The sequence below is a fragment of the Varanus komodoensis genome, unplaced genomic scaffold (genome assembly GCF_004798865.1).
Source record: "Varanus komodoensis strain SLA01 unplaced genomic scaffold, ASM479886v1 scaffold49, whole genome shotgun sequence".
NCBI classification, from domain to species: Eukaryota; Metazoa; Chordata; class Lepidosauria; order Squamata; family Varanidae; genus Varanus; species Varanus komodoensis.
Genome location: NW_025336072.1, coordinates 6,103,237 through 6,126,939, shown reverse-complemented (window position 1 = coordinate 6,126,939; position 23,703 = coordinate 6,103,237). Strand labels below are relative to the sequence as shown.

The 23,703-nt window shown below is 40.3% G+C and overlaps 1 protein-coding gene across 1 annotated transcript in view; it reads right to left on the bottom strand.

Moving 5' to 3' along the window:
- MGMT (O-6-methylguanine-DNA methyltransferase) overlaps nucleotides 1-23,501 on the bottom strand; it is a 331,696-nt gene extending 308,195 nt beyond the window's left edge. The window contains exons 1-2 of the mRNA XM_044445700.1: nucleotides 23,448-23,501; nucleotides 4,290-4,337 (exon numbers count right to left, since the gene is read on the bottom strand). Of these exons, the coding sequence (XP_044301635.1) occupies nucleotides 4,290-4,337; nucleotides 23,448-23,465 (66 nt within the window). The 5' untranslated portion in view covers nucleotides 23,466-23,501. The remainder of the gene's footprint in view (nucleotides 1-4,289; nucleotides 4,338-23,447) is intronic.
- Nucleotides 23,502-23,703: the final 202 nt, after the last annotated feature.

Here is a 23,703-nt window from a genome sequence, read left to right as displayed (position 1 = left end):
TCAGAGATCGTTTTCTCCAAGCGAGTCCAAAAGCTCTGAGGCAGGCTGGATAAATGAGTGTGAAGGGCTGTATCCAGCCCACGGGCTGTAGTTTGAGGACCCATGCTTTACATCATTACAGTGTCTATTTCCCCTTCTGTTCTCCTGAAACTGCTTTCCCATTGGTTCAGTATCCATTATACATCTGACCACAGTCACCATGAGAAAGACTCATTCTGTAACAAGGATGCTCCTGGCTGTTCCCCCATCAGAAACTTATATCCTTCAAGCACTCTCTTGCAACTTCAGTGACAGGCAATTTTGCAATAGGTGAAAGTGTTCCTAAGGACAGAGGTGTTTTCAGGACATATGACACAGTTGCGCAAAGGACAATGAGTGGACTCATTGTTACATATGCCACTGGGGCTGAAATAATAGTGCCACGGCATTGCTGTACAATGATGTGGGGGTTGCCCTTGCCATGAGTTCATTTAATCCCTCTGTGTGAGGCAACATGAACACAGAGTGGTACCTTGGTTCACAAACTTAAATCCGTTCCATGTCTCTGGTCGTGACCTGAATTGGTCACAAGCCAAGTCAAATTTTCCTGTATGGTTCAATGTAAATAAGGTTAATTTGTTCTGTAAATGTTTTTTATCATAAAAATTTGAAACAAAGTAACAAACAACAACAAAGTACAGTAGAGAACACTAACCTAGGTGGGGGGGGGGAGTTACTGTTTGGAGGGAGAGTCCAAACAATAATTGTGTGATAGCAATCATGCTCTGGGGTCGGGTGGGGGGGAGGTGGCTGCCATCGCGCTCATGCTCGGGGGGGGGGGAACGGGCACAATCATGATCATGCTCGTGCAGGGAACATGGCCGCAAACGCGTTCGTGCGGGAACATGGCTTCAATCGTGGTCATCACCCGAAGCGGAGTTTGCAAACGGAGGCAAAATCTTTCTGAAATTTTTGTTCGTGAACCAATTTGGTCATGAACTGAGGCGTTTGTGAACTGAGGTACCACTGGATGTATGTATGTATTTATAGGCTGCCTATAACTGCCAAGGCCTTCCTAGGCAGCTATAACAACACAGTTCCCTACCTGGTGGGTTGGGAGTCTGTTTCTAGGGACACTGGGGCCATCTCTATTTTTTAATGCCAATTTTCTCTACGTCTCTGCCCCCTCATGAGATGAGCACTCACTTAACACACTGGCTGCTCCACCAATGTGGTACCAGTTTATCTCTGGTTCCTGCATAATTCTGGTAGATTTCTTTGCTCTCAAATATAGGCTTTCCCTTGCCCTGGTGGCTGTAATATCAAAGGTAAAGTTCAGGATTGTCACTTTCTGCACTGGTCTCCTTTATGCATATATGAAGGAGGGTTGTCCATGGGGTCGCAAAGGGTCAGACGCAACTTTGCAACTAGCAGCAGCAAACAAAGCTAAGAACACCTGATAAAATATAACTTCTGGATTTCCCTCCAGATTTAACAAAAGAAAAAAAACTGTTTTTAATGGAGTAGCAAAATTTATAATCAAAATTACATAATATTTCATGGACTGTCCTGTTATCAATATTTCAAAATTCCAAAGAACTGTCTTTTATGTTCTCAGGCTTAAGTCAGAGCAAACTAAGAGATAATGCAACTAGGCATAACACAATAAAAGATATTACCTTTGTAATGCATTATTGCTGCCAATTATAAGAATCACTTCAACTTAATTTCAAAAACACAATCACCCTCAACTGTAACAGTCACTTTTTAAAATTTCAAACTGTATTACATTAAGGCAATAACTCACCTTCCAGCTATAATATTGGTATCCCTTATTGCAAAAATACATTTCATAAATACTTCATTGACAAGTCAAGCTAATTCAGGTTAATTTTATTGTATTTTGGTGCCATCTCACATTTGTGTGCAATTACCTCTATCATTTTATTGCCATACCGGATACCGGAAAGTAATCAGAGCAATTATTTGAAAAAAAAGGCATATAATTTCTAAGTCACAGTTGCTGGCATTTCTGATAAAATAGCTGCTTTATCTCAGAAAGTGGCAGGGACATCAGATAAATCATGCATCAGTCAAGTGCAGCTGACCCCCAAGTGCATTGCACAATATCAGAAGTGCTTCAAAAGAAACTTTCCTGCACCATCCATCATCCTCCATAATACTAAAATAGCTACACCTGAGAAGTCAGAAGTAGAGAAAAATAATAATAATAATAAATCATCCAAGCAATAGGGCTAACATTATTAACAACACTCCCCTTTAAACTAAACTATAGGATGCACTAGACCTGCTTGTAAACAAATAGGACTATTTCCACAGTTATCTTCAAAAATGAAGTCACACAAATAGCACTGCAAGAACTTTCTTCTCAACTAAATTCTTTCTTCTCAACCTTAACACTGCACAATCCTAAACTGAAATAAACATACATATAGGGGGATTGGGTGGGGGGAGTAAAGGGAGTAGCTGATGGCTATGAGAACATACTTTTTCTTTGTTATATTTGTATTCCCTTTTGCTGCACATAAGCCAAATAAACTTACATAATCCTCTCCATTTTAATACACAATGACTCTGAGAGGTAGATCAGACTGAGGGTCAGTGACTGATCCAAAGCCATTCAGTGAGCTTCATGGACAAATGGGAACTAGAACCTGGATCTTTCAAGTCCTGGTCCAACACCCTAAACACTATACCACATTGTCTCATATATTACAGAAGCAGAAAATGATCATTATCATTTGATTACCTCTTTACCTCTCCAACCTCCAAGCCCATACTATATTAAGAAAAGCTGAGAAGTATCTGAGGTTATTTCTTTGTAGCAGAATGAAAGCATGGAATAAGGCATTTAGACAGTATAAATAGTGTGGTGTAAAAGCTTCTGCTTATCTGTCTTATCTACCTTTAACTTCAACAAATAGCAACATGCAATCTTAAGTCTGAAATTACAAACCTACCCTTAGGAGGAGGAGCTACTAAAACAACAGCATGGTCAAGAGGTAAAACATATTTCTTCTGCCTAGCTGCATCTCTCCCCTTCCACTCCTGGTACAACAATCCCATTTTTACATTGAATAACATAGAAAAATAAAATAAAAGCATGGATCTGCATAGATTTTTTTCATACAACCTATGATGCAGTGGTAACATATTAGCATACAAAATATTTGGATATACCCATTCAAAACTGATGATCAATGTTAACAACTACAAAAAAGAAATGAAATGCTATCATCTCAAACAGGATGTGTGTACACACATATGTAGGAGAACCCTGGTAAGCTCCTTAAAGACAGGGCTCCCCACACCCATAGTGGTCATGAAAGTTCTATACTGTTCCTTTCTCTACAAGATTCAAACAATTGTCCCATAAAACTGAAGAGGAGTTACTGAAGTCCTTTCTAGCTTCATAACGGCATAGTTCCCCCTGTATTTGTATCTATTACTGCTATTAGGCAGAATATGGTGCAACTAAAGAGAATGACTCTTTATACTGAGAAATCTGAATATATTTTACAACTTGATATGAGGAGAAATATTGCAGAGAGAAATCTAGTGTACATAAGCATTTATCAAATATGATAATAATTAAGAGTGGCAAAGCCCAACATAACGAAATTGAAAAAATAATAGAAGAAATTGAGAGGAAAGGCAATAACCTAAGACTACTCCATTTTTTCCTAGTTGGTGCTGTAGCAGCAAAAAGACCAAATTGTTTCTTGAGCCTGTTGGCTGCCACTGCCATGTGGCTTGCAGATCTCAGTTGCCTTGAATGAGCACAAGTCCAAAAGGGGCACTGGCAGGATTGCTACAAATGTGCCTTACACGTAAATGTTTAAATGTGATCTATAAACAACTACTACGTTTAGGCATTTTATACAATATAGTTTTCTACAGAGTCTGGATTTCTCTAAGAAATAAGTTTGTTTACGGCATTTCCTTTAACTCAAATTATACAAAAGTTTAGGTTATTTGTTGCTTTTTAGTATGTGTGTGTGTAGTCACAGAAGGATAGAAAGCAGCTTGGTTAACCCTAAAAATACAGCAATATTCTATTAGGTTATGGTCTGTGGAAGATATGTGATGTGGAAAGGTCCTCTGCTGCCTGTTACCAACCATGACAGCTACCGAGATTTACAATGCAGCATCAATCTTGTCAACTGCATTCTTAACACTGATAGCCAGACACTGGGGAAAGATGGCAACTATATTACATGCATTCTTCTCCAAGATTATTACTTCATGTGTGGACCTAAATGTACTATTCCTTCTACAAAGCAACTTACTTTTTGATGAAGATCTGATGCCATGTTAACTACACAAAGGAGCTCAGCCTATGAGAAAGGAAAAAAAGATACCCATTAGAAAAAATGCAAAAGTATGCATTTCTTAAGCTATTAAAAGTTGTCATAAGCTTTGTTACAACTCCTCTTATGATATGAAATCCTACACAATACAACTCTGAATTTTACAGTATACAGTCCAGAAGAGTGGATGGAAATTTTCTTTTCTTGCAAGCAAACAGGAATTTTGAAGTTCAGTAGGTCATCTATCATCTGTAATGACTCATAATCAACAGATGACATTATGAGGACTTCTCTCATCACATTCCCTGTAAAATAGGATTCCACAGGATAACAGAATAGCTTAAGATACATCCGAAAGCCGGTAAAAATATTACTTAAAATACGCTGTACTGTGGCTACAAAGCACCATTTTTCTTTTCCATATACATTTCCTTTAGATTAAGCCAGATCAACACTAAAGGTATTCTGAAAGATAAAAGAACAAGGCAAAACAGCAAGACATAAGAACAAAAACATGCTGAAATGCTTTTTTTTTTAATAAAATGGCTTTGACTATAACTTTATTTAGATTTAGATTGTAAAGCTGCAGAAAGCAACTGAGATGGAATCTCCCAATCGCAAACACATTTACATGAAAGTTAGTTCTACTAAATTGAAAATTATTTCCAAAACAAACAGATTTAGTACTGAGACTATGTTATCCTTAAAAAAGATTACTCGGTGATTGCCTAACTGTTGACAGTAATGTTGTTTCCGATAACCCAACTTTAACTATATTTGCTTTCCATCAAATACCGGCAACCATTTATAGCAAGCCAGTAACTTAGTGTTCTTACAACCACTCAATCAGCAGGTCTCCTGAATTTTGTTACCTATTCATGGTGAGTATTTTAGCATAACTCAGCTTTTTTGATCAGGTACACAAGTAAGATTTTTCTCTCCAGGTAGCAGCACAATACCACTTACTACGAAGTGGTAGCCTACCTCCTACACAGCAAGGTAGGCAACCACATGGGTCTCTGTCCTACTTATTTCAGTAGAACGTATTTCAAATTAAGCAGTCTTAGAACCAATACTTACAGAACAAACAAGGGGAAAGCAAACAGCTCAAAAGCACATGCCAAAGACCTTAACAAAAGACCTGATATACTTGGGGGGTTGGGGAGACCTCTTACATTTCTCATCCACACTATCAGCTTGTAGTTTTGGCAGCAACATAAGATATAAAAGAATCTGTACAGGGTCAACCAAATATTGGGAATAAAGAGCTTAGCTTCATTTTATTTGCTGGAGGTCTTTCTTTGCTAAGTCAGACACATGTACAGGGAGTATTCTCAGATCTTAATTAGAGGGGTGGGGATGTTGAATCCTTAACAGGAACTGGACTTCTCCCAAGTGTTTTAGTTAAATGCGTGTTAAAAATAAAGAGCTTTGAGCAGCCTGAATAGAAATTATATCCCCTTTCAATCATGCTAACCCAATTTAGTACAGGTAGTGCAACCAACTAAGACCTAGATTTCAAAGTTAAAATAGGGTGGAGGGATTTGCATCATATTCAAAACTGCCTGAGTCTTCTATTTGCAACTGTTCAATTAAGGATGTTTTCTAAGAACAGGCATTATTTTCAATAATTTACTTGTGTTTTATTTCAAGGTTACTGCAATTTCTGTAGCAATAACATGCTGATCACCCTGGTTCTAGCCCCTTTTCTATTTATTTCATAAAATACATCTTAAGTGCATATCACACCTGATGAATATAATAAACCATACTTTTTAAAGTTAAGTAAAGGTTCAAAGACTATACCAAATGTCTGACAGCAACATACCATAATGTTGAAATCTAACTATTTGAAAGAAGTAAAAATGCCTTCTCACTTGCAACTTAAAATCAATAATTCTCTGCAACACAGAATCTTTAATGTTTTTACATGCCACTGGAAACTGCAAAAAGTTATAATGGCATGGTGAAAGTGAACAATAGAATACCGCCTCAAAATTTTATTGCCCTTACTACAATAATCAGTTTATTACACACTTGCATTTTGAAATGTTGCTGGAATGAAGGCCTTAAGTTTTTATTTATCAAACAAGAATTAATGATTCCCCTTCTCTGAACAGAGATATAAGCTTCTCTAGCAGACCAATTCAAAATTCCCTTTGTCCTAGCACAGCACTTAAAAGCATGTTAATATGAAGTGGAAATAATATAGGACAACTGCTTTATCTCCTCAAGCGATAAAGTGAACTCAACAATTTTTGTTGAAGTATCTTTGAAATACCCTTTCAGATATCCTGCTGACTGACTGACTGACTGACTGACTGACTGGGAAAAGGCAGGTTTCCTTACCTGTAACTGTTGTTCTTTGAGTGGTCATCTGTGCATTCACATATGTGGGCTCTTTGTGCATGCATGGTTTTTGGGAAGATTCCAAAGCTCATTAATTAGCATTCAGTGGGAGCTCACCTCCAATGCGCCTAGCATGAAGGCAGGGTCCCACTGAGACCTCAGTTCTGGACTGAGACCACCATACTGCTCACATCAATAGGACATGTAGCCCCTGTGGCAAGAATGAGAGACACCAGCGGGGATGGCAGGTGGGTATGTGTGAATGCACACATGACTTCTTGAAGGATGACAGTTACAGGTAAGGAAACCTGCCTTTATTCTTCATGGTCTCTGTGCATCACACATGTGGGTGACTGGCAAGCTTATCTCGAGGAGGAGGGTGGTGTTGCTAACCCAAGTAACGATGAGAGGACAGCTCTGTCAAAGGCACAGTCCTCTCTGGCTCTAATGGCAAGATGGTAATGACGAATAAACGGTTGAAGGGTTCAACCATGTTGCCACATTGCATAAGACAGTGAGAGACTAGATTGCAGTGGAGGTGAAGGTAGCTCTAGTGGAGTGTGCTTTGACAGTACCAGAAAGTCCAGAGAGTTCATACATCAGGGATACGGTATGCATTCTCCATTTAGAAAGGCTTTGTGGGGAAATAGGAGTTCTCTGTTGTGGACTGTCATAGGTAACAGAGTCTTTGACATTGTCTGAAAGACTGAGTCCTAGATTTGTAAAAGGATAGTGCTCTACAAGCATCTAAGGTGTGGAGAGCAATTTCAACAGGGTTTATGAAAACAATATATTTCATAAATCTTGGAAAACAGGAGAAATGCCAGAAGACTGGAGAAGTGCTAAGGTTGTCCCTGTCTTCAAAAAGGGGAAAAAAGATGAATGAGGGAACTATAGACCAGTTAATCTGACATCAATCCCTGGAAAAATTCTGGAGCAAATTATTTAAAATTCCATTTGCAAGCATCTTGGAAAAAAATGCAATGCTTAATAGAAGCCAGCATAGATTTATCAAAAATAATCCTGTCCAACTAATATTATTTTTTCACTGGATAACCACCCAAATAGACAGAGGGAACACTGTGGACATGATCTACCTAGACGTTAGCAAAGCTTTCAACATGTGCCACACGACATTCTGATAAGCAAATTAGCAAAAAAGTGGACTAGGAGGATCCAAAATTGGCTGCTAAATCGGACACAAAGAGTGTTCATCAATAGCACCTTCTCAAACTGGATGAACTACTGCGGTGCCACAGGGATCAGTCCTGGGCCCAGTGCTCTTCAACCTCTTTATTAATGATTTAGATGAGGAAATACAAGGAAAGATAATCAAATTTGCAGGTAATACAAAACTGGGTGGAATAGCAAACACACTAGAAGACAGAATGAAGATCCAGGGTGACCCTGATAAACTTGAACACTGGGCTCAAAGCAACAGAACGGAATTCAATAAGGACAAGTGCCAAGTCATCCACCTAGGAAAAAGAAACCAAACACATCAATAGAAGATGGAGAATATGTGGCTCAACAGATTTAAACAAGAAAAAGATCTCAGAGTAATTGTGGACAATAGGCTAAACATGAGCCAACAATGCGATGCAGTCACAAAAAGGGCAAATGCTATTCTGGTATGCATTAACAGAAGTACTACTTCCAAATCATGAGACATAATAGTTCCTCTATACTCCTCACTAGTCAGACCTCATCTGGAATACTGTGTCCAGTTCTGGACACCAAGATTTAAGAAAGATGCAGAAAAATTAGAAAGCATCTAGCCGAAGGCAACAAAAATGATCCAGGGTTTGGAAATACTACCCTAAGGAGAGACTGAAAGAACTGGGAATGTTCAGCCTTGAGAGGAGAAGACTGAGGGGGCATATGGTATCCCTCTGTAAATGCCTCAAAGGTTGTCACAAAGAGGAAAAATATTGAGGAATTAAATATTCCAGCTCTTCAACTGGCCTAGATTCCAGTTCATAGAAGCATAATAATGGAAACAAGGTCTTTCTGAATCCATGAACCCTGCCCTATAACCCTGTCCCTGGATGCACTATTGACACAATGCCACCAATGGTGCATCTACGGCTGCAGAAAGTGCCACTGTCATCTAGGGACAACCTCTGGCAGCAAAACTTGATCTCTTACAGTAAGGGATGGACATCTGCAACTAGCCAACAGTACATCCAGTGCTGCAAAGTGTATAAAACTGTTCCCTTTTTGTGTGATCAAGTATGTGTTCTGGAATGTATTTTCTGCGTGTTTCTATGTTTGTTTTTCTCTTAAACTATGCATTTCTTGATGTATTCTAAAATATGCATGCATGTAAGCATTTTGCTACATTTTTGAACTGGGACTGGTATTACAGAATTCAAACAGGTAGGAATTGATAGATAATTGCTTTCCGGTCCACATGTTAATACAAGCTGGAGATCAGGTTGATTTGTTTCAAAATGTGAACTCCTTAAACCAGGGGTCTCAAACTCGTGGCCTGTGGGCCAATTGCCAGGATGGGCGGGGCACGGGGGAGGGGCCCTGTGGCCTTCAAAGCACCGGCAGTGCCCAGGCTGGCCGCAGGATGAGTGGCCCACCACCACCACAGTGGTGGAATAGTTGATGCGGCCCAGCCTCACCCAGACTCTACTTCCAGTGGCCCCCAGGTAAGTTGAGTTTGAAACCCTAGCCTTAAACATTCCTGTTCTCCATAATCCTTAACCAATTGGTTACTATAATTAGCAGAATTATCAAAATTGTTGATATTGAAGTATGTTTTTGTTAATTATTTTAAAAGATGACCATATTTAACTGCTCAGTTGACTATATATTCTTTTGACCAGAAAAATACCTAGCCCCAGTCATAGAGTTGTAGAAGTTATTAAATTTCTTCATGATCATGCACAACAGTTTGGCTATATAGAGATCACATGCATGTATGCACATACCTGCATCCTCATACATGTATATTTGGATAAGAGATGGTGCTATATTTGAGGGTAGTGTCTGAGTTCCAATACATAATGCCTGTGAAAATAATTCTGTCAGTGATGGGGCATGTCTACCCCATTCAACAAAGATTCTTTGGAAAGTTAAGTTTGACTGTCCTAAACATGTGTATATCACTATAATGGAGAAGACTCCTGTGAGTCCCTTGGACTGCAAGGAGATCAAACCAGTCAATCTTAGAGGAGATCAACCCTGACTGCTCTTTAGAAGACCAGATACTAAAGATGAAACTCAAATACTTTGGCCACCTAATCGGAAGGAAGGACTCCCTAATGCTGGGAACAATAGATGGCAAAGGAAGAAGGGGATGGCAGAGAATGAAGTGGCTAGATGGAGTCTCTGAAGCAGTCAGTATGAGCTTAAATGGACTCCAGGGGATGATGGAGGACAGGAAGGCCTGGAGGAATGTTGTCCATGCGGTCGCAATGGGTCAGATGCGACTAGCAACAACTACAACAATCTCACTATAAAGATAGTGCTATGCAAACTTACCGATGGAGACTTACTTGCTCCATCAGAGTTGAATGAGAAAGTATCTCCAGAGTGTAAACATCAGAATCTAAAAGGCAGTACAGTACATAAGTACAGTATTTTGGCTCTTTTATTAGCTCTTTTATTCTGTTGTATAAAGACAAGGTTAGAGTTGGATAGAAGCTTCTAGATTTTACCCATTGGGGTTAAAATGGGGTTAGTGTAAATATATGCAGTTTATGGATTGCTGCCCAAGTTACTGTTCTCTGAAACTGGAGCAAGATGGCAGAAATATGTTTAAGAAGGAAAGAGACGAAGATTGCTGCTAGGATTATTACAAGCAGCCCTGTGTTAGTGGCTATATTTTGTTTTTTATTGAGCCATTAATATTTAAAATGTGGATTTTAATTCTTTTCAGTTACCTCCGTTTAGTGGTTGTTGATAATTCTACAGTAAGAGTCTCTAAGAATATGATTAACCCTGAGGGTCATCTTATAATGTAATTATTAATGATTGATTCTGTTTATCCTTGAAATCAATATAAAAAGCAGAATATCTTGGCATATATTTGGGTTGATTCCTTATATTTGATAAACACAGAAACTAGTATAGGCTTTATATATGCAAACATGTTAGAGGCACCAAAAAGTGTGCTGCTTGGTTTTCAGCTACGTACAGCATTATGTAGTGGTTCTTACATGACATATGTTAATATGGCCAACATGTTAACATCTCCTGCCACTAATAGTTAGGGTGGGGATGTATAGTAATTGATCTTCCTGGGAGTGCTGTAATGTAAAAACAATTCAGGCTGTTTGAAGTATATTTTACAAGTGTGCATTGGGCCTTTGGGATGTTACATTGAAAAACCCAATTGTACAGTTACCATGGGAACCCAATTAGAATAGATTGCTTGGGCTTTTAGTCTTTTCATCTTGACCAAAAATCTAATGTACTTTAAATGTTTTCATATGGAATGTTATTCATAGTCTGGATTGATGCAATAATAGCTTTTATTTCAATATTAAAAGAAGGACATTTTGCATATCAGGGCTTCCCTGCTTTTTTGCAGAAAACTAGTATTTGTGCATATACATATAAATTCAATTCCTGTGTTAGTTATGGTATGCTTCCTTTTTGTTGTGGTAAAATTTAGTGATTTTTAATCTGCTTTGATAATTCTGAAAAAAGGTAGACAAGACTGATGAGTTCTGCTTGTGAAGTTTCAAATATTTTGAGGTTTGGAAAGAGGAAGGAAGGGAATGCTCACTTTGTCTAGAGGACATTCATAAGAGATGTAAGGCTAACAGTTTTCTGAAAACAGTTTTCTTTCTGCTGGAGAAACTTGTCAGCAACACATTAGAAATCCCTGGGAGGGGCCAGACTTGGCAAAAATTTGTCTCCCAGCATGTATCAGGGAAATTGAAGTTCCCATCTTTCTTCTTGGAAATGCTGGCAAGTTGCTTTTCAAGGTTGCATCCTTGTCCAATTTTTGACTGGATGGTCAGTAATAGATTCCAATAACTATGTTTTTCTTATTTTTTGCTCCTTTTAAATTTAGCCAGATGCTTTCAATGGGGTTACCCAGTACCATGCACACGGTAGGCATGTCATGAGTGGAGCCAGCTGGAGCCGAGGGTCAGACTAGATGGCGCGGGAGACCCCTTCTGAACACTGAGGACCGGACCTAACAGTTTTGCAGCAGAGCTTCAAAGGAACATGGGAATGGATTCTGGTTCAGATGAAGAGGAGGAAGTGGAGAATGAGGGAAAAGGAGAAAAAGGAGAAAGAAAAAGCAAGGTGGGAAGACAAAGTCATTGAGTTCCTGAAACCACAGGAAAACAAAACTTTTCAGCATAGTGTCAAAGAGCTGCATAACATATCTAAGGATGTTCAATTAAAGAGAAAATAAGAGTAACAAGGTGCTTGAAGTGATGGAATCTGCAAACCATGAACCACCTTCAAGGCCTGGTTTATGAAGTATTATTTACTGGGAAGGAGAGGACATTAGTCAATTCTAATTACTCTGAAATCAACTTTCAATCATTGATAAATGGATTATACAGAATTCTAACACAGTTTATTTCGTTTGTTACTGAAATCTGTGAAATGCTTTAACCTGTAAAACAGGCTTTGCATGTTGCAGTTTTACATAATAAAAGTCAGCAGATTAGAAAAACAGTTCCTTTGCTTATCACTGGAGAAAAAGCAGAGTTGGCCTCCACAGACTGATTGATGTCTCTGCCTTCTGTCACATCCATTTCCTGCTAGACACAGATTTAAAGTAATGTCTGTTTTGGCCCTTTGATAATTCAGGTAGTGTAGACAATCAGTGGCTATTATATATAGACAGACAGACAGACAGACAGACAGACAGCTTATATGCTGCCCCTATCGTATAAGCCTCAAGGCAGCTTACAATCATAATCATCATGCTTGCAGCTTTGCAGAGTAATCTTTAAGGCAGGCATGTCCAAAGTCTGGCCCAGGGGCCAATTGCGGCCCGTTTTCAAATTTCAAGCAGCCCGCAGCCTCTTCTCCCCGCCGGCTCAGCCTGTCACTCATCCCCACTGGCCGGCGTTTTTCCCTTCACCACACAGCAGTTCCCTGGTGCCTCCTGCTCCTTCAAGGCTGGTGGTTATATTTCACCAGAAGATGGCTGTAGACCTGAGTCAGCACTCTCGTCATGTGACCCTTGTGACACAGGGCTTGTGTGCCCATTTCTAAAATGGTGACTGTAACTAAAAAAAAGGAAAGTTGACAGCAAGGGCCGCCGCTTCCAGGACAAGTGGAAATTGGAGTATTTTTTCACTGAAATTTGAAACAACTGTGTCTGCCTAATTTGCCAAGAGACTGTGGCTGTTATCAAGGAATTCAAGAGGCACTACCAGACGAAATATGCTAACTACAACAAGCTAACTGGGAATGAACGCAGTGAAAAATTGAAGGAACTGGAAGCTGCTTTAACGGCACAGCAGCGCTTTTTCACAAGAGCCCGTGAGTCAAATGAAAATGCCACAAAGGTGAGCTACGAGGTGGCAACGCTGATTGCCAAGCACTGCAAACCTTTTACTGAGGGTGAATTTATTAAAGACTGCGTGATGAAAATGGTGGAGAAAATTTGTCCTGAGAAGAAGCAAGAGTTTGCCAATGTTTGCCTGGCTCGTAACACTGCGGTACGGAGAACTGAAGACGTTTCATCTGATATTAAGAGACAGTTAGAGGCAAAAGGAGTGGAGTTTGACTTTTTTTTGTTAGCCTGTGACGAAAGCACAGATGTATCTGACACCGCTCAGTTATTGATTTTTTTGAGAGGAGTGGACAATAACATGAACGTGAGTGAAGAGCTACTTGACCTCCAGAGCCTTAAGGACCAAACAAAAGGAAGAGATTTATTTGTTTCTGTTTGTTCCGCCATAGATGACATGAAACTACCGTGGAATAAAGTCACTGGGATTATTACGGATGGTGTACTTGCCATGGCTGGCGAGCACAGTGGATTATCAACCCTAGTCTGTAACAAAGTCAGCGAAGAAGGAGGCCTAGCTATAAAACTCCACTGTACTATTCACCAACAAGTTCTCTGTGCCAAACATCTGAAATATGATCATGTTATGAAACCGGTGATGAAGACTATTAATTATATTCACTCCAAAGCCCTGTGCCACCACCAGTTTCAACAGTTTCTACTCGACATCCAGGCGGAGATGTTGTGTATCACAATGAGGTAAGATGGCTCAGTCGGGGGTCTGCACTACAGCACTTCTACTCTCTTAGGGAAGAAATCAGACAGTTCTTGGCAAAAAAGGGACAACCAATGCCAGAGCTATCTGATCCTGTTTGGCTGGCTGATTTTGGATTTTTAGTTGACATAACATGACACCTGAACGTGCTGAACACGAGCCTTCAGGGGCAAAATGCAGTGGTAAGCCAACTGTATTCACATATCAAAGCCTTTGGGACCAAGCTGCTAGTTTTCCAAAGGCACCTGTCACAAACGCAGCCCAATACCACACATTTCCCATCGCTGCAGGAAATAATGACCAGTTTTCCACAGAACAATATGAGTGCGCAAACAAGGAGGTATGAAGCAGACATCTCATCTCTGGCTGAGGAGTTTCAACAGCGCTTTCGGGATTTTGCAGCTATTGAAAAGAAGATCACACTTTTTTCATCTCCTTTCTCTGTGGACCCTGATGACGCTCCAGACCACCTGCAGCTGGAGCTCATTGAGCTGTAGTGTGACGCCAAGTGTCACAGTCGGCACCAACAGCTCCCTCTTGTCAACTTTTACCGCCAGCTGGATAAAGACAGGTTCCAAGAGATTCGAACATTTGCTAAGAAAATGCTGAGCTTGTTTGGTTCAACATACTTGTGCGAGAAGACATTCTCGATTATGAACATTAACAAGAACCACGTGAGGACGAGACTAAGTGACTTTCACCTGCATGACATCTTGTGCATCAAAACCACTATTTATGAGCCAGACCTGGCCAATATAATGCAGTCGAGATCTCAGTATCACCCTTCACATTAGTGCAGTTAAGTTATTTGTTTAGTCTTTCATAAAATAGTTCATTTGCATTTAATGTTAATGGTTCAAAGAATGTCAGGCTGAATGGTCGGCCCCCACACATTTTCACCTCACCAAATCTGGCCCTCCTTGCAAAAAGTTTGGACACCCCTGCCTTAAGGCTTCCTAACTTTCTAGGACTTCCTGAAGTTCAGTGTAAGGCTTCATCACATTTACTCCAAGTATCTTAAAAGAGAGGCAAGGTAATTTTTTGCATCACTACTTCTTATTCCTGTGATGCCAGAACACAATTATCTCCTAAAGTTTACACAAGTGAAGTAACTGAGAAACATGGATAATTCTTCCAACATTTTTGTAGATTCCAGCCTTCAAAAATTAGACCAGTTGTCTTATACTTCTACATTCTTTTTGCTAGTCCAAATATCTTAAGAATACTTGGTGAACTAGAGAACTGCACAATCTGTCAATAAAGTAAGCTTATTTTGAACTACTGTCCATATGACTCAATTTGTCAGTAAAAACTGCCACCAGCGCTGTGCTTGCAGAAAAATGTCCATAAATGCATTATTGCGACTGGCAGATCGATGTCTATAATAAAAACAAATAGATTTAACAAGTGCTTGCTTTTACGAGTTGTGCTATTGGTAGAACGTACATTCAGTTTCACCCTTCGACTTCTGGGAATGGGCAATACAGAATGCATTGGATACTTTGCTGACTACACAAGTGTTACAAACAGGAAATTATTCTAACACAGGAAATCTTTAAAAGTGCATGAAGCATTTACAAATATACCATTTAGAATTTATATCTATCACACATTGAGGATTTAGTTCATTCTATAAGTTTCTTCAAAGCATGTAAATTTAACAGTATTAATATGAAGCAGTTTCCAGCAAGAGTGAAACTCACTATAAAACGGCTGCACCATGGCCATAAGAATGGTGCAGAAAAAAACTTATATTTTGTTCCCATGAGGTTAGGATTCAGCTCTGATCTAATTGAGAGAAACTACCACTGTATAACTTGAGTTTAACATTCAACATGTGTATCAGGGTGTCATCTTTTACATTAGTAGTCTCCAGGGTAGTATAAGGAGTAGTTATGTATCGTTCTATGTAACAAAAGGAACAGTCTTAACTGTACCCTAATATACACAATAATGTTAACAAAAACTATTTTTCCAGAACTATATTCTGTACTTTACTGTGCAATTCTGCACTTATCTAGTCAGAAGTAAGTCCCCCTGAAATAAATGGGGTTTCTTCATCTGTACATGAGTGTACAGATTTGCTGCCTCTGAGTGCAAATTCATCTATCGTTTTTCTGCTTTGTACAGCTGGAAATTAATGTGAATCCAAAAGTGGCACTTTCAAGAATGCTACTGAACTCTGGCTGTGCTTGTATCAATAACATTCTATCCAAAGCTTCCTAATGCTTTTCCAGGTCAGGCCCGGGTGTTTTGTGTTTAAGCAATCCCTGATAGCCTTCCCAGTGGGCATGAGCTTCTCCTCCAGGCTACTATTGCTTTAGTGATGCCGTTAACTGACTCTCTACATATGTTAAGCATTAAACAGTGGTGACAAGTTAATTACAGAGTTATCAGGAGATAAAGTAGCCACAGTAACACAAGTTAAGGTATAACTACTATAGCTTCCTATAGAGCATCTGTGCATTTGCTGCATAAGTGGTATAATTAACTTGTCATGGATCAGGCTGCACATAAAAGTTGCTGATGCTAGCTTGTAAGCATACCTATTTAGATTCATAAGTTATAACAAAAAATCATTTGTTTTTATCTGAAATACGGAACCATTGTAAAGTATTAACAGAGTATCTTCAAAGCTCCCAGCTAACTAGACACAAAATAAGTCAGTAAGGGCTACAAGAGGAGACTTCCTACCTACTAGCCTGGGCACTTAGTTCAGATATTATATGAATTTCTAACCAACCTTTCAGAGTGCCCTTAAAGTTTAAAAGGGGAAGACTTGTGCCACAGGCACTGAACAATCCTGTGTGTGTTAGGCAGAAAATTATCCTACAGCACCCACCATTCTGGAAGCTTTAGGAGTTTTGTGTATAAATATGCATAGAATTGTGCTCTGAATATCTTATGTTCTCTACAGGACCAGTTTCTAAAATTCTGGCACAACTCCTGAAAGATTCTGATTTTCTCTACAATCCTATGGCAATTTTTCCATCAACTGATGCTTCGCAAAATACTAAAAGCGATTTGCAATTTCTTTAAAATTAATTGAGATAAATGTGGCATACAATGCCTACACTGAAGCAAAGGGACACCTTTGTTACAGTTTCAGAAAGCAAGCTTATCTGAAACTCAACATTTCAGTTAAACTAACTTGGCTTCAAAAGGCATACTTCCAAGTAATGGGCTATTTACTTAATTTCCTTCACATTTATAGTTATTTTACGGGAAATGCTAGAAGTTGTATGATTTTTCTGTGTAAATATCCATATGATTGTGCCCTTAAAGACTGACTTTCTAAGCATTTTATCTGAAAGTAAATCATTTTGAATAAGCAGGGCTAGGACTGGGATGAGATACTTTATTTATGGTGGGTAACAAAAATTAACATGCATGTTAAATATAAAATAGAAGTAGGTAAATCTTTTATTTTAATGCATGACAGTTTATGTATCAGTTTCACATTCCTTGACTTGCATCTTTTCACATCAGCCTGTGGATGATTTTAATATTTCTTATAATACAGTAACATTTCCTATGATATAAACATGTTCATGTACCATTTATACACACGTGCTCCTAGTAGTTACCCCAGTGTGTGTTACTTCCCTAATGCACACTTTTATGCTTTTTTAAAAATGTGGAGAACTGCAAAAAATCAAAAGATTTGTGTTTCGCTACACTTATTTGGGAAAATATGGATTGGTCCACATTTTAAACTGAACCTAACAAAATTGTCCCCTATTCCCGAAAAAAATACTATATTAAAACAGAGACCAGAGTCTTCAAAAGTTCAAAAACCATAAGACATGAACAATCTGTATGCTTGTATTAATTTTATTATAAAATATCATCATAAACTGTTTTCAGTCATTGTTTCAGCTTCTCTAGCATACTGCAAAAGTACTTTTTTGTTAATAATTCCAAGATTATTTTAATGCTGTTAGCTTATTTTTCCTTAATTATGGTTCAGTTGAAACACTACTGTAATTTGTTTCATAGTGATGATTCAAGTTGCTTACTTCATGTGAGTCATGCATTTTAAAAGAGTCAAAGAGTAAATGCAAATCTTTCTCCCATTCTAGATTAAAACTCCTGTTTCCTTCTTCATATTAGCTTTTCTTATTAATAGATACCTTATCTATAAATAGAAAAAAGATCTAGATTAGGGATTAGATGCCATAGCAAACCCTAGTATCAGACTCAAAAAGGTTGTCCACAGAATGGCAATATGACCAATTCACTTTATCACTCAAGCTACTTTTTGAACATTACATATTGGCAGACTATTCCAGACCTAAAGGGAAATGATTAACCCCATCCCTAGGCAAAGCTGACAGAGCATGGGAAGATAGGAAAGACATGGGAAGGGGCAGATTAATTCCCTTCTCCTTGTCCAGTGCCCAGCAAAGAGAAAGACTTTGGATGGAGAGTAATACCACCTATCCTAGGTGAGTCCTGCAGGAACGAGGCCCAGTGCGGGCCTCATAGTGTTTGCCCAGTGCCTGCAAAATGACCATTGGTCCCTCAGTCAGATCCCTGACTGATCTCTCACCCTTCCCCATATTTTAGTATACCTCTCTCTTCTCTCTGCTCTGGGCTTATGTTTGCTCCATTTGCCTCTTTCTTCAGCAGTCTCCTCCAACCTCTCTCCTGTTTGCCAGTTGCTTCCCCTTTGTGTTTCTCTAATCACACTAGCAGTCATTACTGAATTATTGTTACCTGGAAAACTTTGGCTATTAGGGATGGGGGTATAGAAATGAGATAAACAACTGCAGAGGTCATGACTGACAGGTCTGTTGGTGTCTCAGGAACACATGAACACCTTTGTTGCCTGAAGCGCCACAGCTAACCTGTCAAAAAGGTCATAAATAGATCCAAAGCCATGTTTTGGCTAACCTTGCTCTAAACTGACAGAACTTGTGCTACCAATATTAGCTCCTGCATGGGAAATGGAAGATATTTATGATACTCTGGCAATGTACACACCCTCACATGTTTGAAGTGTTAATGAAAAACCGAAGAGTCATGATATAGCTCTTCTTGAATGACACCTAAAGTAATAAGAATATGAAAATGGAACCATAAATGCATCTTTTAAGTTGGATGTACTAAATTGAAGGTCACAACCACAAATTTGTTTATATTAGGGTCAACATGTTCAGATTGGGCTGTTATCTGAAGATCAGATACTTGCATAACAATTCACTATACAAATAGCTTCTGCTGCCGACTTACAATCACATGCACACTATTACTACCACCTTTACCGTGTTTCTACGGTACAAGTTCATATTTTCTACAGCAGTAGCAATGAAAAAAGTTGCATGGTCATTCACTTTTTAATCAAGACCTACATTTGAAATGAATCAGACCCAGAACTACTTCTAATTGTACTAGAAAAGCTCTGTGAAAAAGGAGCCATTTCTTCCTAACTTGCATATGTATGGCCGGGTCTACACAAGTTCTGCTTCCACAGTGATGTGCTCAGAGAACACAGGCCCTGCTTGTTCAGCAAATGTGCTAAGGGGCTCTAAGTGCACATGACTGCATGCATAGACAGCCTGATGAGCCATGGAACCCATTCTGATACGAATGTGTGGACACTAGGCGGAATATAGCTGCCAGGTGTACCAGAGGTGAGCTAACCCACACAGTCAATATTTGTTGTTTTTTTACCACACGCAGTAGTCCTCTCAGCATGATCAACTGCTCCTACCCAGAATCCTCTGCAGCAGAATCTGCAAATTATGCTTTCTGGGGTACAATCCCAGTTTGTTCAGGCATGCAACTATATCAGAAGATGTATAGGAGCCTCAGCTGCTTAGAGCACTGTGGTTTCCCTACAGGACCCAAGTGTGGTCTAGGACATGCTCAAGTGCCACAAGGGCATGCTCAGCCTGAGATGCTAAAAATCCTTCAGCAGAAAATTTCAGGGATGACTATGCATTAAATATTTTGCTATTATTTAAAATATCTTTCTCTCTCCCCTTCTCTCACCACAGCCACTTGCTCCTACTAAACTTTCACTACCTGATTACAGAGAAGTTTCTTCCAAAGATGTGAATTTGTGTTCCTAAGTGTTCACTGTAGAAATTAGTTGTTTTATAAAATGTTTATATCTATACAGATATCAAATGGGGGATCTAATTTTTAGATTAAAGGGGTACATATGTGACAAACCCCTACTTCTAAAGCAGATCCACAGTGCCCCCTAGAGCATCAGGTCAGTTGCCTGCTGGCAATCTGAATTCTTCATCTAGCCTTATCTCTTTGTTTAGTCCTGTAAAATGCAAGTAACAATCCTTTTCTTGAATAGGCAGCTGCCACTGGCCCCACACTGAGTTTGAACTCCTTTCGCTTAAAAGTTCTCCTCTGAACCACTGTGGAAAACATAAAGACCATTCCAAATATGTATTATTTTGAAGACTATACAAGTTAGCAATATCTACTTTTCTGTTCTGGAGAAAGTAAACATCTATATTTGTTTACTTCTATACAAAAATAATGGCTCACATTGACAGAATGTAAAAACATTTGCAGCTTAAGCGTATCCATTATTGCTGCTGAACTATGTCATGAAAAGCACCTATACTAGAAGCAATTAGTCTACAAAAATTTACGGAGGCCATTTCAAACAGGTGAAACACATTTCAAAAGAAGTCTTAGTGGGATGGGAATTAAGTGCAGAAAGCCTCTAGAATACTTATCAGGCTGATGGGAAAGGGATATCACCTTATATTTAAAAGGTTTGTTTTGCTTCCTAAGCAACCCTACTGGGGCCTTTATTATGAAGTCAACTTTCAGAGTATTCTTTAAGTACAAATCTTCTTTTGAGGATTCCCTCTTTCCAATGCCTGCTTGACCTACTCCACCAGAGAAATGCACAGCATGTTACAAAACCACTGGCTCCAGCAGAGCTAAAAAATAAAAACAAACACACCAAAAACCTACCAAAGTACATGGGAAAGGAGAGGGATGGTGCAGGGATGAAACAGAACACCCATTTCATTTACAGATGCAGCTTGCCACTCCATTCAAAGAAATGCTGCAGGAAGCAGAAAGGAAATTGGTTTTTACCGGAGTTTCTCTCCCTCCACCATGCATTACTCTCAAAGCCTAATTACACATGAATTTAAGCAAGTCTTTGAAAAAGTGTGCTGAACACTGCCATTTTTATGTTGAAAAGGCAGCCAGTGAACAATAGTAATTGTGCCTCTTCCCCCTGTCCTGGATTAGAGACTGGAAAAAAACATGGGTCATCCCTCCCACCCCCATAGAATTCTAGAAAATCCCCTTTCCTATACCTCTTCCCCTGAGTTCTACCACTTCTTGCCAGCAAGAGAAGGCTGTTCTTGCTTCCTCACCCTTATTCACCTTCTCTGGATGTACTACCACTGAGAGAGGCAAAGTGACAAGCAGAGGTGGCACCTATTCTCATGTTCTTCACTCCCACTACCCCTCTTTGCATGTAAGTTAGAGATAGGAAGTTAGCAGCCAGAGAAGCCACCACCTCTTTCTACTCTATCACTTCGGATGGCCCCACAAAAACCAATCCTTCCTGCCAAACCACTACCACTACCCAAGCATTTCTCTCTCTTGCCCAGTCCTTGCTGCCAAGAAAGAGAATGGCCGGGTAATCAAGAGGCAGCTGCAGCCCATGCAAGAAGCCATTACTGCAGCTTTCTACTTACCCTCTCTCGGGGTTAGCACAGCAGGAAGCACTTGTTTATCAGATTTATATCCCACTTTTTTCTTACAAAAAAAGCTTATATCATTCTCCTACTCTTGCTCCCAATCTTATCCCAAGATTAGCCAATAATAGTAAGGTATGCCGGGCAGAGAGTCTGTGACTGTCCAATATCATCCAGCTGGCTCCATGACCAAGCAGGAACTAGAACCCAGATTGCCTAAGCCCCAGTCCCTTGCTCTTAACCACTACATCACACTTGCTTTACTGGGCAGAATCCTCACTCACCATAGTGCTGCATGGACACAATTTATGTGAGAGGATGTGGTGGCTGCTCCCTCCACCACCAACCCTATCCAAAGAGAGAGGGTGAATGAATGGGCTGAGGCTGCCATCTTCTCTAGGGAACACCACAGGCCCAATCCACTCTGCCATGGGTGCACCCTGGTGAACAGAAAAACAAGCTGTTGCCTTCTCACAATTGTACACTTCCAAACTCGCTTCCAGAAATACTCCAGCCAGAAAGCATGAGAGAATAAGCAGTACTTGCTTCCTGAAGGAGCAACAACTGGCTGCATCCATTTAGTCCTTCTCCTAGTAGGAAACCCTAAGTGAGTGAAGCTGCTGCTCCCTCAACTGTCCCCTTTCTGAAATCCTCTGTCTGCTGGTGGGTTACAAAGCAGAACAAATTGGGGTTAGCTATGCAGGGGAAGCAAGAGTACAAAGGGACAGTTGCTTGTCTATTTGTTCCCTCACGTGCTATGAAGGATGGGACAATTGCACACATCCCTCACAACCATTCAGGTGAGCGAGTCCGAGGATGAAGCTGCCGGCCCTTTTTACAGTAACAACTAGGGAGTGCGTGCAGGCAACTTCAGCTCAGTTACACACCCCAGTGAATTTCCGCTGAGGGAGCAGTTGATAAATGGCTATTTTCAGTTTCGCCTTATGCAAGCTGTTTGCCATCTAGTGAAACCTCTTTTCTTCTTGCATAACACGAGAAAAATCAAGAAAAGGATTCATCCGCGTTTCTAGGTAAATCTGGAGGACCCACGTGTGTGTATAATTCCCACACCAGCCAATCTAAATAAGGCGATGCAAAAACAATCTTGCAGCAGCACGTGGAACTTGTTACCGGGATATTAAGACGGCGGAGAGGTGAAGTCTTCCTACTCGTTTTCTTAAAGTACATCTACCGAACGCCCATTCCTATAATGCTTGCTCTTGCACAACCATGCCTCACACATTAACTCGATTCGCTCCTCCAGAATAAGAGGGAAAGGCCTAGTTCCGCCGCTGCACTGCAAACACAAGCCCTTACCGACATGGGAAAGTCTCTTACTCGCTTCTAGGCGGAAAGAAAAGCGAAAGCGGCTCAGTGAGGGAGTGTCAATGAGAACGGAAGCGGCACAAAGCAAGGCCGTCCTTGCCAGAGGAGTTTTGATTTCGCCTTTAGGCGTAGAACTATAAAGCGAGTCTCGACTTGTTCTCCCGACCACAGAATCGGGGCCCAACCAGCTGCTGGGGGGGGGGGCGCAACTCCGGGCACGGCTGGGAGCATCGAGTGTAGGAGTTAGAAGGCGTGGCCTCGGCAAAGGCACGCCGCAGAGTTACAGTATGCACGGGTCATGTTTGAACCAGGCGGCGTCTTTTAAACCGTGTTTGGAGCCGCTGCAGTAGTTTGCTGAGTGGTGTCGCTTCATGTTCGGTGAAGCGTTGCCTTATTCTGCAGAATAAGGTGCTAGGCACAGAAACAGAGGAGTCTTCTTTCCCGTGTGCAGTGCGGCTGCTGCAAAACAGGGGCAAGCCTCGACAAACTTGCTTGGATGTCCGCTCTAACCGCGATTTGAAAGATGCCGTTGGTTCAAAAGTTAGCAACCCTACCTGAAAGCAAGTCCCCATTGGACATCGTGGGGCTTATTTCTGAGTAAACACGGAGAAGCTGGAGCTGCCAGGCGTTGGATTCGTGGTGGCAGTTTCTCTCTCACACACGAACATGGGGGGGGGGTGAATGAGGAAGGAGGCATGCCACAGCTGACCTGAAAAGAGGAATATAACTGTCGGCTGGAGATTTTCTGCAGTCTGCAGGGAACGGGGGCAGGCTGGGCAAGATGGCTCGCCTCATGAGAGTTCTCGTTGC